The 16,437-nt window shown below is 38.2% G+C and overlaps 5 protein-coding genes across 5 annotated transcripts; 2 read left to right on the top strand and 3 right to left on the bottom strand.

Annotated features, from left to right (window-relative positions):
• Positions 1 to 722: 722 nt before the first annotated feature.
• Positions 723 to 7,461, top strand: LOC117786540 (mediator of RNA polymerase II transcription subunit 24). The gene is made up of 7 exons (XM_034624853.1): positions 723 to 852; positions 3,512 to 3,598; positions 3,659 to 3,816; positions 3,878 to 4,723; positions 4,784 to 5,144; positions 5,864 to 6,681; positions 6,743 to 7,461. Exons 1-7 carry the CDS (start codon positions 763 to 765, stop codon positions 7,362 to 7,364), a joined length of 2,982 nt encoding a protein of 993 aa, XP_034480744.1. The 5' UTR covers positions 723 to 762; the 3' UTR covers positions 7,365 to 7,461.
• Positions 872 to 2,745, bottom strand: LOC117786541 (protein tumorous imaginal discs, mitochondrial). The gene is made up of 2 exons (XM_034624854.1): positions 2,102 to 2,745; positions 872 to 1,721 (listed from the first exon to the last, which is right to left on the bottom strand). The coding sequence occupies exons 1-2, from the start codon at positions 2,685 to 2,687 to the stop codon at positions 982 to 984; spliced, it is 1,326 nt and encodes a 441-aa protein (XP_034480745.1). The 5' UTR covers positions 2,688 to 2,745; the 3' UTR covers positions 872 to 981.
• Positions 7,462 to 8,446: 985 nt separating the features above from the next.
• Positions 8,447 to 10,188, bottom strand: LOC117786543 (nedd8-conjugating enzyme UbcE2M). The gene is made up of 4 exons (XM_034624855.1): positions 10,086 to 10,188; positions 9,750 to 10,013; positions 9,359 to 9,660; positions 8,447 to 8,652 (listed from the first exon to the last, which is right to left on the bottom strand). Exons 2-4 carry the CDS (start codon positions 9,853 to 9,855, stop codon positions 8,512 to 8,514), a joined length of 549 nt encoding a protein of 182 aa, XP_034480746.1. The 5' UTR covers positions 9,856 to 10,013; positions 10,086 to 10,188; the 3' UTR covers positions 8,447 to 8,511.
• A 289-nt stretch (positions 10,189 to 10,477) lies between these two features.
• On the top strand, positions 10,478 to 11,726 carry LOC117787254 (probable deoxyhypusine synthase). The gene is made up of 2 exons (XM_034625736.1): positions 10,478 to 10,725; positions 10,783 to 11,726. Exons 1-2 carry the CDS (start codon positions 10,534 to 10,536, stop codon positions 11,677 to 11,679), a joined length of 1,089 nt encoding a protein of 362 aa, XP_034481627.1. The 5' UTR covers positions 10,478 to 10,533; the 3' UTR covers positions 11,680 to 11,726.
• Positions 11,727 to 14,943: 3,217 nt separating this feature from the next.
• LOC117786759 lies at positions 14,944 to 16,153 on the bottom strand. The gene has a single exon (XM_034625125.1). The coding sequence runs from the start codon at positions 16,151 to 16,153 to the stop codon at positions 14,981 to 14,983; it is 1,173 nt and encodes a 390-aa protein (XP_034481016.1). The 3' UTR covers positions 14,944 to 14,980.
• Positions 16,154 to 16,437: the final 284 nt, after the last annotated feature.

Genomic DNA, 16,437 nt, shown 5'->3' on the forward strand with positions numbered 1-16,437 from the left:
TTAGTTATTAAGTTCTGTTCGTGGCGCTGCCATTGATAGATAAATGCTTTTGTCATACAATCTTAAGTTAGCTGTTATATTTTTTAAACTTAATTATATTTTCTTTCACATTTAATTCAAGTTCTTATTAAATAAATTGCCTTTGTAAATTTATCCAACTATTTTTTTTATTTGCTCCCTTGACAATCCACCGAAAACGATGCATTGCTATAACTTTTATTTATCAATTAATTACACAGCAATATATTCAGCACTATACACTTTATGCTTACATTTTCAATAATATATATCAACAAAATTCAAACCAAATAAGAGATTGAGTGAAAACATCAAATTTGAAGTGTGCAATGGAGGAACAATTTTTCGGCATATATAGTAAATATATATATTTTGTACAAAGTCAAACATTTTAGAACATAATATTTAAAGCAGTTTACAAAAATCATACGCTACTTTATTGTATTCAATAAACTACATATTTGATTATTAAGCGTCTTGTGACTTTTGAATTACGCGGGTGAGTGTTAAAAGTAGTGAGTAACACACTTCCAACACTGGTATCGAGTACATTTTTCTCTCTATTTTTTAGGTACAAAATCGAGCCAGATCGGTAATTTTAACTGAGTGGCAGCCTGTGTGTACAGTTGTCAACACTGCATACAACACTAATAAAAACAGTTCTGCTTCTTGTTTATTTTTATATTTTATAAACAATTTTTCTCTTGAATTAAAGAGAAGGTGTAATAAAACGCTTTAAGCGCCATGAAGGAGAACAACAAAATCCTTCAGTTAATTAACGTGGCGTGGCGTGAACGATGGTCGGACTCACAGTGGGGCATCAACATAAAAAAGGTAACAAAATTTGCATATATATATTTATAATGTGTGTGTGCTCCAACTTTATTTAAAATAAACTAAGATTGGTACATTGAGAATTTGAAAACACGGCTTTGCTAAGAAAGCACTACTACTTGGATTGAATTACTTCATAGTGTTATTTTTTTGACACTCGAAAACCGGCTCCTCCGCCTGGGCTAAGGCCAAAACGAGTTGACGCTGCTTCACGGACAGATTGCGGGGAATGCGGACTTTCAAGGTGATAATATGATCGCCGACACCATCCCGAGAGCGCACACCTTTGTTACGCAGCACCACCTGAGTGTGGGACTGAGTGCCGGCCTCAACGCGCACCTCGACATTCTCGTAAAGACCGCGTACCTGGAAATTGCCACCTAAAATCGCATCCGAAATGTTGAGATACTTGTCCGTGAATATGTCGTTGCCAACACGGCGAAAGTAATCACTGGATGGCACCTTCAGGTGATAGTTGACACGTTGCTTTGTATTGGGATTCTCAATGGTGATGACATCGCCGGCCTGAGATCCAGATGGGATTGTGACAAGCACCTCAACATTGGCCACTATATAGCCACGATTCTCGCATGTCTCACAGTCGTTCCGATTGATATATCGCTTGCCCTTGCACTGACCACAAGTGTTGACCGCTGTAAAGGTGACCGTCTTGGTTGTGACCTTTCCGGTGCCATTACAGCGTCGACATGGCTCCTTGCCCACATCCCGATTGGCCATCAACTGGGATTTGCCCTTGCAGCTGTCGCACTTGCGTAAATAACGCAGATCCACTCGCTTCTTGCAACCCGTGGTGGCTTCCACAAAACTTACCGTCAGGTCGAACTCGTTGCCAGTTAACTTTTTAATTTCTAGAGGAAGAATTAATATCAGGATATTTTATGATTTTTATTTAAAATTTTAGTTAAAGAATGAAGATTTAAATTTAAATATAGAATGGAATTTAAATTGAAAATGATTAAAATTTAAATTATAGAGTAAAAATTCACTTTTAGCGAATATTTTATATTTTGATCCGACAAAAAATTGTGATATAATAAATAAACTCTCATTATATTCCATGGCTTTTTAACACAAAATGGAAATAATAATACCCTAACTATAAATAGTATCTAAAATATTTCCCCAATAATTTTTTATCAGTTTTTTTTTTAAATTCCTAACAGTTATTCGCTATCTCCTATATCTATTTATTATTATTAATAGATAAAACAATTTATATATTACGCACCATCTTGGTTAGGATTTGTTGTTCCTTCAAATTTTCTATCCAAGCTCATGGGATTGCCTGCCTGCTCGAGGAATGCCTGCTCATCCTTAATGCCGCCCAGTTGATCGTACTCCAAACGTTTTGTTTCATCCGTCAGAATGTTGTAGGCATTGGAGAGTTCTTGAAAGTGTTTCAGCTTCTCCTCCGAGTGCGTGGAGTCCGGATGATAACGTTTGGCCAGAGCATAGAAGGCGCTGCGTATTTGTTGTACGGTCGCATGCTTATTCACGCCCAGCACCTTGTAATAGTAATCCTTGGGCAGACCACGATGCTGATATTGCTGCTGTGGCCTCATAATTGACATAGGTTTTGGCGGCACTCCCGGTCGCCTCATCTCCGATCTGCGATCCGGATAATAGACTTCCTTCTTGGTGCGAAACTGATATTGACTTATGAGACGCTTCCATAGAAAACAATTGGCACCAGCTGGATTCTCTTTTTCCAAATGTTGCACTACATTTATGACCTGTAATGGACGCCGTCTGAGCGTGTTCCGAACGCTACCAATAAAATAACCTTGAAGGCGATGCAAATTTAAACGAAACATCGCGAAACACGTGTAAAAACAACAAAAAAGGAAAAACCTTTAAGAACTTTCCTTAGTATTTGTATATGGTGTCTCTATTGTAAATATAAATAATATAGTTTGTTATATTGTCTGTAGTGCGTATTGTATGCCTGAATTTTCCATAAATATCTCAACTGTAATGACAATTGAATCAACAGTAACTTTGTTAGATCGAAAAATGGAAAACTAAAGAAAAAATCCCGGTTGAGTCAGAAATTGCAATCATGGTTGAAAATTACAAGCAATGAATTTACAAAAAAAATCAAGTTCGAAAAAATGTTCTAACTGAATGGAAAACTATAAAATATTTCATTTTTGGAAAAGCCAAAAAATTCATTTTCTTTTAATTCCTTTTAAATAAATTAATTTAAGCTCTTATTTTTATCTACATAGAAAAAAAAAACTCAAAATAATAATTTAATTGAATATTTTTTTTTTAAATCTTTTTATATTATATAATTTTAATAATTTTTGAAGTTCAAATTCTACTGATTTACATTTTTAGAAAACAGTTACAAAAAAATGTTTTTTTTTAGATCAAACATTCAAAATATGTATTATATGTATGTAATATGATTCATATATTTTAATTATTTACAGTTTCTTATAATGTGATACTCTAAAATTAATTTTAACATTTCTTTATTCAATTTATTATTTAAATTTTGTATATATGCTCTATAAAATTTATAAAATCAACAAAAAAACGGAACATTTTTAAATGGTTATTGTTAAAAATTTATAAAAAGTTAGTTTTATTTTTTTGAATTTATATTAATTTCTTATATTTCTATATATTTTAGGTGCTGCCTCGTGGTGTGAGTGGAGATGTCTACAACCTGGCGGATTGTCTGCAGCAACAGGCGGTCATTGGTTCCACCGCGAATCCGGTAAGTCATCATTTTCCTTCAATTCGAAACTCCTCTAAAATTTGTTTATAATTCCAACAGCTGGTTTTAAACTATCTGAAGCATTCGCTGTGCGCTCATCTGGTGTCCCATGCAGCCGTGTTGCGTTGCATTGCCAAATATGATAAACTGGGACGCGTTTATTGTGTCACTGCCTTGCTGGAGTTTCTGGTCAGCATTATAGATGGCATCACCTGTCGGTAAGTGGCAATTTGCAACATATTTCCACTCTTCCTACTTGCTAACAGTTTCTGTTTGTAGCATCAAGTCGGAGGAGTCGTTGCTGCCTGGTGCCATGGTGCAGTTGGTCCACTGGGTAATGCAAATCTTTGCACGTACCGTGCAGCAATATGAGATGCGTGGAGAAATGAGCGCGGAGCAATCTTATATGTTGGATCAAAGCTGCAAGCTCATTGAGCGCTTGACACAACAACAGTTTCTGCTCTCCATGCTCTATGTGGGCTGTCACGAGGAGCTGGAGACGCTGGACAGAATCCGTGATCTATATGCTAGTATTAAAGCCTCCTTGACCAACTCGAACTTGACGCTCAGCACGGCAACGGCGGAGCAACAGCTTAAACAGCTGGCCTACATTGATGCCAAGCACTTGGATTTGCAATCTTTAAATCCAGCGCCAGCGCTGGAGAAGATTTCATGCTGTGTGCAGCCACTGCTGGCGGTTGAGGTGCTGCTAAATCCCTGCAAGGATACCTCTTATTATGTAGCCGAGTTGCAGATGCTGCAGCGGCTTAAAGGATATACAAATACCCGTCTTTTCTATGAGATTATACGCGCTGGCTTCTTGACATTAAGCAATGTGGCGGACACCAGTCCAGACACCATGTGGGGTGCCTTTATGTTCTTCAAAATGCCACACATCATCAAGCAGCTCCATGCGCTGCAGCGTGTGCCGGGCGAGCAATCGTTGCCAGCTACGGATTACATACCAGAGCTGGTTGAGGCTCTGGAACTGCTTATTGAGGATAATCTGCTGCTGGACTTTATGGACACCAAATGCTCGTGCAATATCATTGAGTTTCTGCTGAGCGACTGGACCACACTGCAGCTGGTCAATGATGTGCACGTCAAGAAATTCGCCAGTCAACGGTGTGTATTTATTCAAGTGTCCTAAGAATTGTTTCAATTTTTAATATAAAACTCTTGCAGGGAGGCAGCTTCGTTGCTGCTGAAGAAGTGCAACAATGGCCAACAGACGCCCTCCAACATTAACTTCATCAAACGCGCCGAGACGCCGCTTTCGGGAGTCCTCAAGACTCTGTGCACCAACAAGGTGCAGGACATGGTGAATGTGCTCTGTCAGGTGCCAGTTGGCAACAGCTTCGAGTTGATACTCTCGGTGGCCACTGTGGAGGGTCGTCTCAAGACTTTCGTCTCACGCTTGATTCAATGTAATGAGAACTCCAAACCGATGCCTGGCGAACTGGGAAAACTGTCCATCATACGCTCCACACTGTTTGATGTCTCCTTTTTAATGCTCACTAGCATAGTGCAAACCTATGGATCGGATGTAAGTGAATCTTTATAAGTGTTGTTTACATTTTTTAAATTTTATTCCTGTCAAAGTCACAATTCTTTTTGGTAGTGAACAATCCATTATATTATTTTTAATCAATCTGATGGATTTCAGATAAATATAGCGCTACTTATAACTGTTTTAAGTTTTTTTTTAAAGTTATTTATTTAATTGATTCTCAGTTTTCGAATTGTTTTTATTCCGTTGGAGCTTAAAAGCAACAATCGCAAATAAGAGTTATTAGTTTAATAAAAACAAACCTGGAATAATAATAATTTTAAGTAAAAAAAATTAATTTTAATTCCTATTTTTTTCAACTAAACTAAACAAAAATAGTATGAAATAATAATTAGATTTTAATTTGTATATAAAAATTATAAAATTACTCTTTTATTCTATTTTACATTATAAAAATTTAAAACAAATGATATTTTTAATTTTTTATAATGAAATTTGATTGCATATATGAAATTATTAATAATTACCAATGATTTCTAAAGTACTAAGATAAGTTTTTTAAATTTTGGTATTTTTTCAGTGTGTATTTAATTTTCAAAAATAGTTTTTCATTTTTTTTTATAGTAATAATTGAAAGTGGAAGTTTTCTTTTAATTTTTTAATAAGAATTAAAATTGAATAACTTTTAAAAAATATTTTTGTTGTTCAGTTCAGTGTATTTTTTAATATTTCCTACTATATTTCTGCTATTTCAGGTGGTGCTGTCGGAACGTGGCGACTCCTTCTTCGAGAAGTGGGTGCGTGAGTGCATGATGGAGCGGAATAAGCTCAAGAATCCCCGCCAGATACTCGCGCTCTGCGACGACAGCATTGTGGATGAGCTGCTGTTGAGTCTGAGCAAACCAGAGACGGCACAACTGAAACCCAGCAATCTGACCTGGCAGGACATCTGTTTAAATCTGCCAGGAGTGCTGCATCATGTGCTGATTGCCTGGGAGCAGGAGACACTCTCCTCGGCGGATGTCAAGAGTATTTTGGATAACATTAAGCGGCGACTATTTAGCTTCTCCGTCTGTGCCACATCGTTTCTATGTGCCTACATGTATTCGGTGCGTGAGACGGAGCTGCTGAAGCCACTGAATATGATACAACAGTTCCTGGCGCCACTCACCAGCGAGGAGCTGTCCAGCCAGGAGAATGCCAAGGAACGTTTGACACTGTCCTATCAAATCATACGCAAAATGCAGTACGATGTGCATCCTGCGCCCAACACCAAATCCCGTCTCATCTCACACACACCGCTCATCGAACAGTTCCGGGAATGCTGGCGTTCCGTCTCCGAGGCGGGACACTTGCCAGTGCGTGCGGCACAGACGCTGGAATCATTGCTGCTGGCCGGCGGCGCCTCTTGGCTGGTTACACAGCTGGTGGAGCAGTTGATTGGCTGCAAGTACATGCGTGACATGGCCAAGTGCATGGATATAGTATTTGCTGTAATGCATCTGGACATTGAGCGCACCACGGAGGCATTGCTGCAGTATGTGGTGGCTCCTTTGATACTGCGACGTCAGGAGTAAGTGCAGCCAAGGCTTTTATAACAACAATATGTACTAATCCCTGTTTAACACTTCCAGCGAGGACATCAATGAACCGCAGTCACTGGTGCTGTCACGTCTCTGCGTCTACTGCATCATTTCGTGCCTGGAGACGCGCAGTTCCTCAGCGGCTGCCTTTAAGAAACGTTCACGCTCCCATGACGAGGAGGAGATGGTGGGCGTGGCCAATGCCGCCAAGGTGCGCAAAGTAATTGGCGATGGCAGCGACAACTCAACGGATTTCGCCGATGCCAGCGGCGTTGGCAGCACAAATGTCACCTCCATGCTGAGCACGCCCAGCGCTGAGCTGCGTGCCACGCCCCTCAGCCTCAAGGAGCCACTGCAGTCTAGTGTTAAGCACATTTTTCGCGTCTTCTTGCAATTCGTCAGCGGCGATGAGCTGTCCCCCAAGGCCATCTTTGTCTATCAGTTCATCTCTCTGCTGGTCGAATGTGGCGGAGAGCGAGTGGCGCCCGTTTTGCGTCTTCTCCCTCCTAACCTAATGCAACAGCTGCTCAAGGTGCTGGCTACGGATGACATACGGGTCGGACTCATCAGTCGCCTCTACGATCTGCGTTTACACGGCGGACGTCAAGCGGCGGTGGCGGATTTATGCCTCTGGCGTAATATGCAGCTATCGCGTCATAGTATTCACCTGTGAGAAGCTGAAGGAGTGTTCAGGAAGCGGGTTTAATTGATAGCTACTTAATGGAACTCATATTAAAGCAAGAATAAATATTAAATTCTTGTGCCTAAAATTTAAATCAATGTCTTCAGTTTTTATATTTGTAATTTGTGTTAGTAGCCAAGATTAGGACTTGGGAGGATTCTAAAAAGAAGCAGGTTTTAATTAATAACTGTTTAAACTGAACCTATACTAAAAACATGCAAAATATTTAATTCCTGTTTTTATGTTTGTTAATTTCAACTCAATTGATTCTTTTTCTAAATATTTAATTTGTGCACATCCCGACGATTAAAATAAGGAGCAGTAATTATCATTTTCATAACATCCCTCTGTCTGCAGCTGGAGGAGAATTCAGGAAAGAACTGAATTTATATTAAAGCAAGAATAAAAAGTAGAAATTCTTGTTTCAATGTTCGTAAATTTCAACTTAATTGCTTTTATATCTGAAAATTAATTCGTATGTCAAGATCGAGTTTTCTAGCAGTAATTATCATATTCATAACACCCATCTGTGAGCAGCTGAAGAAGAATTCAAGAAAGAAGCTGCTTTTAATAGATAAATACTAAACTGAACTTGTATTAAAACAAGCATAAATAATACATTTGGGTTTCTATTTCGTAACTCCAACTCAATTGTTTCATTGTCAGTAAATATAATTTGTGTACGTATCCAAAAATATGATGTAATTATATAATAAATCATAATATATATAATTACATCATATGCAGTAATTTCTGAACAAAATTGACAAACAAAATTTATGCTCAATGCGTTACAAACATGAAATTTATAATAAGTTTTAAGCTGCTGCAATTCTTTTTATACTAAAAAAAAATTGTTGACTTGAATATTGTTTTTGTTTTTTTTTTGTTTTTCTTGTTTATTACGATAATTTGTTGTTGCTCTCGGGGTTGTTGCTTTTCCTCATGTTGTTGTTGTTCCGGTTGTTTGCTTGTTTATTATTGTTGCTGTTGTTGTCGGCATTGTTTAGTGTACGTGTTGTTGTTGTTGTGTATAATTAATAAAATTGCGTTGACTGTTCGCTGGCATCATGTTAATAATGTTGGCAGGCAGCAGGCAGACGCCGTTTCTTAAATTAAAGACTTTTGATTTCCTATATCACTTGAGGCAGCATTCAAAGTACGTATCGCCAACGCAACCGCCACGCATCGCCTTCTTGACGTTGTATTCAAATTGGCGTTTGTTGCTTTGCAGCACATCGGCAGCTTCCTTATTGAGTGGATCCTCCGGATTGGGCTCCTGTAAATTACAAAATCTTTGTTATTCATGATTCATTTACAATGTTTATAAGGCAGCTAAATGCTGATTTAACGCAAATAAGTTTGACAACAAACTGTATGACAATTAATTTTCAATTTAAAAAAATTACTGTTTAAATTAAACTGGACTCTTAAAAAAAAAATAGGTAGCCAAATAGTACTTCCATTTTTTTAAATACTATTCGGAAGTATATTTGAAGCTTTTTTGTCTTGAAATAAAAGATTATTTAAGAAAAAAGAATTTTAAAAATATTAACGATTCATATATGTAAAATTAGACACACAGAATCGATACAAAAGCAAATAATTTGTTTTTTTTTCGCTTTGCTTACGTATTTTTGTTTTGGAGATAATACCACAATGCAGTTGTATGTGGGAATCAGCTGACTTTATAATAATTTTCATGGTGATAAGCGTTTAAACTACATTTTAAAGTGACTTCAAAAAATAATGACGTATTAAGAGTTTGTCAAATCACAAAGTGCATTAAAAAATGATTTATGGATAAATTTGATGTTAGTTAAACAGAAGTAAGCTGCCGCATAAACATTGCAATAGTGTACAAGTACAATTTAATGACTTTCAAGTATAATGACGTGTGCAGAGTTTGTCATACCACAAAAGTATGCATAAAGGCGATTTCATTGAAACCGACTTTAGCTGTCGTATAAACCATGTGACTTTACCAAGAACAGAAACTGCAAGCCATAGACAACGGAATTGATGGTCAGCACAGGATTCCAATCCTCCCGCAATATATTTAAGCACACGTTGCCATCCAGATCGATGTTGGGATGATAAACCTGCGTGCCACATTTCACTTTGGGCGGCTCATGCGGATAATTGGAGCCAACACGGAAATTAAACACGAAGCGTCCATCTCTGTAGAATCCCTCGTCCGGGGAGATGATCAATTTGAAGTTGAGCAAATCATCGGTGTCGGGGAACTCAACTGCACAAGTCTTTGGCAGATTCAGTTCGTTAATATCTGTAATCAAATCAAAATACATAAATTAAGTAAACCAACAAAACAATAGCGATTTTTTATGGGCGCGAAAGATTTGTTAAGAAAAATACCTTTCTGTATGCGCAGCTGGGCGGCTGATGCCTTCTTTTGCTGTCCCCCTCGTGCCGATTGGTCACCGTCCTTTTTCTGTTGCTTCAGCGAGAAAAGTTTAATCATTTTGCTATATTTGTTTCTTTTTTTATTGTTGCCTTTGCTTGGCGCTTGCTGGCGTCGTTGTTGTTGTCTACGATTTCCACTCCAAAAAGCGTTTAACAATTTTGTTTGTGCTACGTGCTCGCTTTTGATTCAGCTTTTATTTTGTGAGTCAATGAATGCTTATGTTTTTTGGAATTATTAGTAAATGTTCATACGTTCGATTTTTCTTTATTATTATAATTTTGACATACCTTAAAATTTGGTTTAGTTGTTTCAAGTGCCTATCTGCTTCTTCTTCAGCTCCAATTTCTCTGCCTGTCATTCATTGCCAAAAACAATCGATGCCACTATCGATAAATGAGTTTCATTTATTAGCATCGATTATACTCGATAATAATATTTATTTATTCACCAGTGCCGACAGCTATTAAGCAGCAAAACAGACTTATATTGAATATTGTATATTTTTGTTATTGTTTCCACTGCTCGCTGCACTCGATTTTTTTGGATTTAAAAAGAGACCATACTTGACGGGAAAAAGCTGCTATGGCAACAGCTGTTATTGGCCGAATAAATATTGAATGCAGCCCTTTCAGCCGAGCTATCGATAATGCTGACAACAACAAACAGCTGATGCGCACATTTGGTAGAAAACGCGCTAAAAGAAGAAATTTGTGTTTATTGTGTACATTATTTAAAATGTCAGCGGAGCCTGAAATTGCCAAGGATGCGGTGCTAAAACGCAGTGAACGCATTCCTGAAGACACGCCGCAGGTGTATGGCTATGACTTTAATCAGGGCATCGATTACAGCAAGCTATTGGAGTCCTATGTTCACACCGGCTTTCAGGCCACCAATCTTGGTCTGGCCATCAAGGAAATCAATAAAATGGTGAGTTTTTGAGTAGCTGCAGAGTTTAATAAACTTGAGTGTACTAAACACTGACAGTTGGATTGCAGGGCGCAGCCGCTGGACGCTGAACAGCAGGATATACACGAAACGGATGAATTCATCAGGAGAAGGAGCAAGTGCACCATCTTTCTGGGCTACACCTCAAATCTGGTGTCATCAGGCATGCGTGAGACACTGCGTTTTCTAGCTGAGCATCGGATGATCGACTGCATTGTGACCACAGCTGGTGGCGTCGAGGAGGATTTCATCAAATGCCTGGCACCGACTTTTATGGGTTCCTTTGAGCTAAACGGACGTGATTTGCGTGATCGTGGCATAAATCGTATTGGCAATCTGCTGGTGCCCAATGACAACTACTGTAAATTTGAGGACTGGCTAATGCCGCTGCTGGACGAAATGCTGGAGGAGCAGCGCAGCAAGGGAACCGTGTGGTCGCCATCCCGCATCATACAGAGGCTGGGCGAGCGCATTGATGATCCCAGTTCCATATACTACTGGGCAGCCAAGAATCAAATACCTGTTTACTGTCCTGCCTTAACCGATGGCAGCCTTGGGGACATGATGTACTTTCACTCGTTTCGGCAACCCGGATTGGTTGTGGACATCTTATCCGATCTGCGGCGACTCAACACGATGGCCGTTAAGGCTGTCAACAGCGGCATGATTATTGTGGGCGGCGGCATCATTAAGCATCATATTTGTAATGCAAATTTAATGCGCAATGGAGCTGATTACTCCGTGTTTATTAACACAGCCTCGGAATTCGATGGCAGTGACAGCGGTGCTCGACCGGATGAGGCGGTATCTTGGGGCAAGATACGCAAGGAAGCCACACCAGTTAAGGTGTATGCCGAGGCAAGTTTAGTCTTTCCGCTCATTGTGGGCGAGACCTTTGCCAAGCGGCATTTTAGCCAGAAAGACCCGACAATGTAATTGTATATGAAAAATATAGGAAATGTATTTCTTAACGACCATGGAAACCAATGCAATTTTCAACTGACCCACACTGTAGCCTGGGGCACAATAGTGCACTGTATCAGTCTCGAAAGTGTCGTCGCAATGGAGTACTAAGAAAACTGGCCAAGTCAAGTTGTTAGCCGCAGTGGCTTCTGTAATGGCTGTAATGGCAGCAGGAAGCCATTAAGTGAGATGTGCAAAATGTGATAAACACCACAACAAGCGTCGCATTTTCAACTTCACTGGATAGCTGTTACTTCTACAGCTCCAGTTCCTTCTCCTTTCCTATGCACACTGGTTGCAAATACCAATTTTTTGGCGTATATTCGAAAAGTATAGTTACAGAGTTGGTACACATGGTAATCCTGCTACTCACAGTGCTCTATTCGTTATGTTTTGGTTAGCGGTGCCAAAGATGCGGTGTAGGCGACAACAAGACGCACAAGCAAAATACTGCAATGACAATATATACACAAATCCGACAAATCTTGCCGAAAGTGAAAGCCGGAAAGTTTGATTTAATAAATATGGCTTAAAAACTCAAATATTTAAGATTGAATGCAAAAATTGCCATTTTTTCATCAACATTTTTGCAAAAATTAAAATTTTTTCAATTTTTATGCAATTTTTTCAGAAAAATTGGTTACAATTTGAAATTTTTACAGAAATAAATAATTTTTTGTTCTTAGTTTTATGAAAATTATTAGTTATTTGTGTAGAAAATGTTGGAATTGGAACCAGTGTGCTATGTTATAATGGTTATGTAGTGCACTTCGACATCGCCTTGCCGGAGCTGCAGAAATGCAACTTTCGTCGAGCATTTTAACAGCAAAACGAAAGTTGTGGTCCTTTGCTGGCCACAGCTGGAACTGCGAGCTGGGAACTGGGAACACTTGATGTTGCTTTCACCTCTTGCTGTGGAGGGGGCACTTCAACCCATTCCAGTGCTAAGCACCTCGGTTATTGTCATTTGCGCCAAAAAGGCAACTAAGTCTTGGCCGTAATTGCTTGGGTTGGTTTTCCAGCGTGCACATAAATTTTCCTCATCGCTGGCTTGGCGACTTTTCACTTTTGTCATATTTTGCCCGCTGCGAGCAATTTTAATGTTTAATAGCCAGAAATTGTTTTGGGAACAATGCATTCGCAAAAGCTCACAAATTTGTCATTAATTTGATGTCGCTAATGTTTACCGCGCTTTTCCTTCCCTTTTTACTTCAAGTCACATTTCAAATTTTATTGTTGCAATCCCTCTTAACAACCTTCCTTCCAAAAGTTCTGCTGTCTGCTGTCTGTGCGCATCATTAAAGCTAAAAGAAAACTTTTTCGCACACTTACTTTTTCCGCACGCTTTTCCTTCAGCTTTTACTTCATGGTTTTCCGCAGTCCTTCGTCAGTTGGTGCTACATATTTTGAGCTATTGTCATGCGATAGGGGAGAAGGGTTGGCAGGGAAATACTATAAGAATGAAAGAGACTTGACGATGTTGCAACTGCATTCTCTTTTTTGCAACTTTCCTTTTTTGTGGCAGCCGCAACTTTATGGTCTTTTTGTTTTTTGGTTGTGAAAAATGAATGAATCGTTTGGTTGCACAAAGTTCAGGCAACCATCATCTACTTATTACAAAATACTCAGCTTTATCAAGTTTATAAAATGTTCGGAACATTTTACCAGCAGCAAATAAGGAAAAAAAAATGAAATTGCAATCGACAACTGATGTCGTATCTTTGAGTTTCTTTTCTCTTTTTTCCGTTATTTTTCTTCACAATTGCAATTGTGTAATATGTTGCAGGTGGGCTGCATAAATTGAGATGAAATTCAATAAATAGGTTAGAGTTTAAGGAAAATTCTCAAAGTGATTGCAATGTAAATAACATTCTTTTAAAGTTATGTTGCATACTTTCGAGAGCAGCATGTAAGTTAACAGCTGCAATCGTAAGAAATTTTCTGCTGCATATTCTTAGGCATGGATAATTTTCTACTGCAACTATTTTTGTAGTTTAAGTGTAGCATACTTTTGAGCGCACCATGTTTATTTAGCACCACAATTAATATTAATTTTGTGTAGAGTATTCTTAGGCAGTATTTTGTTTAGCATCATGGCTCAAAGTATATTTAATTTTAATTTGTGAGAATCAACTGCGGTTAACTATAATCCCAGCAGCACTTTGCTTTGCACAAACTTTTGAAAACTTGGCAAGAAAATCAATTGCACTTATATTATCCTTACGCCATTATCGGCAGCCACACAGGCGGCATTGTCGTTAAGAAGTACTTAACTGCATGCTGTCATATCTAATGCCAGCCACACACACACGCACACACACAGAGCGCTTAAAAACTAATTACGAGCAAAGCTGTTGTTGTCTCAGAAGGATGCGAGGGATGCGCTCCTGCTCCTGCTTCTGCACACAAAAGAAAGAGCACAGCAAGTGCGTAGAATTTCGCCGAGTCCAGAAGAAACGTTCACGCCAACTTTGCCAGTCAAGTTATTGTCGTTGTTTTTGTTTAGTGTGTTGGCCAAGTTTCCAGTGATTACGAGCAAATTAAAACTACATTAAAACTTGGCCGAGTCCAGTTCCTGGCAATTGACAGGTACTTGCACACACACATACACACGCACACACTCACATGTGTCAGAAAACTCTCGGCAATTATTAGTTTCTTTTTAATAATTATAAATTGGAAAAGAACATAAATATATAAAAAAAATGTATATATGTAACTCTAAAATTTAAAAGATAGAAATAAAATAAAAATATAATATTCAGTATGTATTTTTTTTTAAAGAACCTGTTTTAAAATGAAGGTTATCTATATAAATATATAAAACAGTTTGTCCTGAGTGACTGACTGACTGATTTAGGTGACTCAAAAATTAAAAAAAATTTATTAAAATAGAAATATATTTTTTTTTAATTGATGTGTTTTAAATTTTTTTTAGCTTACTCAAGAATAATTTATATTTTATAATTCAAGTTTTTATACAGATCACATAAAGAAATATATAATAAAATTAATTTGGTTTGAAAAATTTATTAAAAAACTATAATTTTGAAAAATAAAAAAGTTTACAAGATAAAATAATTTATTATTTAATAAACAGAAATTTGAAAACAAAGAAAATTAAAAATATATAAAAAATATAATGTATAAAAGTAAACTTTTTTAAAATATGATTTAATAAATTTAGAAAATAGAAATTTGAAAACAAAGAAGATGTAAAATATATAAAAAATATAATGTATTAAAGTAAACATTTTTAATATATGTTGTCCGGTTAGTCCGAAAGTTCCCTTTTAAACTGCTGACAGAACTTGCAGTCGCAATTCTTTTGATTTTTGAGCTCCTTGTTGCCTTGAATGTGAACAAAGAGAGAAGAGGATGAGACTGAAGGCGACGGCGAAGGCGAGGGCGTCACTAGTTTCCTATTTTCTTGGCATTGGTCGCAGCTGCAGGTGTTGGATTCTTTAGATTGAGGCTGCTGGCTGGGCCTGACATAGAAACTGGTCTGGGTTGGCATATTCTTATAATATGGTGCCTGCTCCTTTGCTTGGAGCTGCTGTCTTGCCTTGGCCAGATTTTGTTGCTCCTGTTCGAGCAGCGTCTGTTTGGCCTGGAGTAAGTCCTGCTGCTGTTTGAACAACTGATCGTAGAGTATGCGCACATTCTTTTCACGCCTTTCTCCCGCCTGCTCCAGCAGATTCTCCAGCTCACGCTCCAGCTTGCGATCCAAGTCCAGTAGAATTCGTCGCGTCTCCGGCTCATCATCGAATATGTCCTGCAAGGTGATGCGCAGTAAATTAATGGAACCACTGCTGGGTGTCCAATTCTTGAGCCGACGGATTGCATGCCGTGCATTCGACTCGACTTTCTGTAGACGCGTCTGACTCCGTAGAGTCTGCAGCGATTGATTCATCTTTTTTTGCCAATTGGATTCGCTTTCCTTATAATTATCCAAGTTAGCCTGCTTGAGTAGTTGCTGTTTCTTCTCCAACTGCAGCTCGTAATCCGATTTCTTCTTCTTGGAGTTAAAGCTGGATTGCACCACTGTCGACAGCTTTCCGGAGGATCGACTGCTGACTCCGTCATAACTAGTATAATTTGTCTCCAAATCGGATTCTGTGTTTGTTTTTGCTATTGGAGGATTTTCTGGCTCACTCTGCTTTTCACTTTCATACTTCGTAAGCACTTCCTCTAGCGGCAGTTTCGCATTGGCCAAGTCTGTAAAGGGTTTTCCCAGTTTTCCCATGACCTTCAATTGCTCATGCATCAACACCATTAGACAGTTCCGGGCGTATTTATCCGACAAAGGCGCCTCATAGAAAACCAGCAGCCAGTGATGTATGATATCATGATGGACTGCGCATATACTTTGGATAAACACATCGCTCACCATCTGCAGCTGCTTTGCAAAGTGACGATCCAGAGAATCCTCATTTAGTTCACTCATTTTACTATTTCGAAATTGACATTTGAGCTTGAGAATATGTTATTATTAGTATTTTCATTCGGTTTTTTTTGGCATCTATTAAAAGGGAAAACACAAACGATAAGTGAAGCTTTAAAATTTACAAGTCAAAATTCCAAATTTAAAATGTTCATCGAAATCAATATATAGCTCTAAGGAGAATAGTTTATTTTAGTGAGTTTAATAAAACTTGAATGCATTATAAATTAAAAGGGCAAACCATGATCAAAATGACATTCCGCTTAAAAATCGGTTCAGTTTTGACA

The sequence above is a fragment of the Drosophila innubila genome (genome assembly GCF_004354385.1).
Source record: "Drosophila innubila isolate TH190305 chromosome 3L unlocalized genomic scaffold, UK_Dinn_1.0 0_D_3L, whole genome shotgun sequence".
Taxonomy (NCBI): Eukaryota; Metazoa; Arthropoda; class Insecta; order Diptera; family Drosophilidae; genus Drosophila; species Drosophila innubila.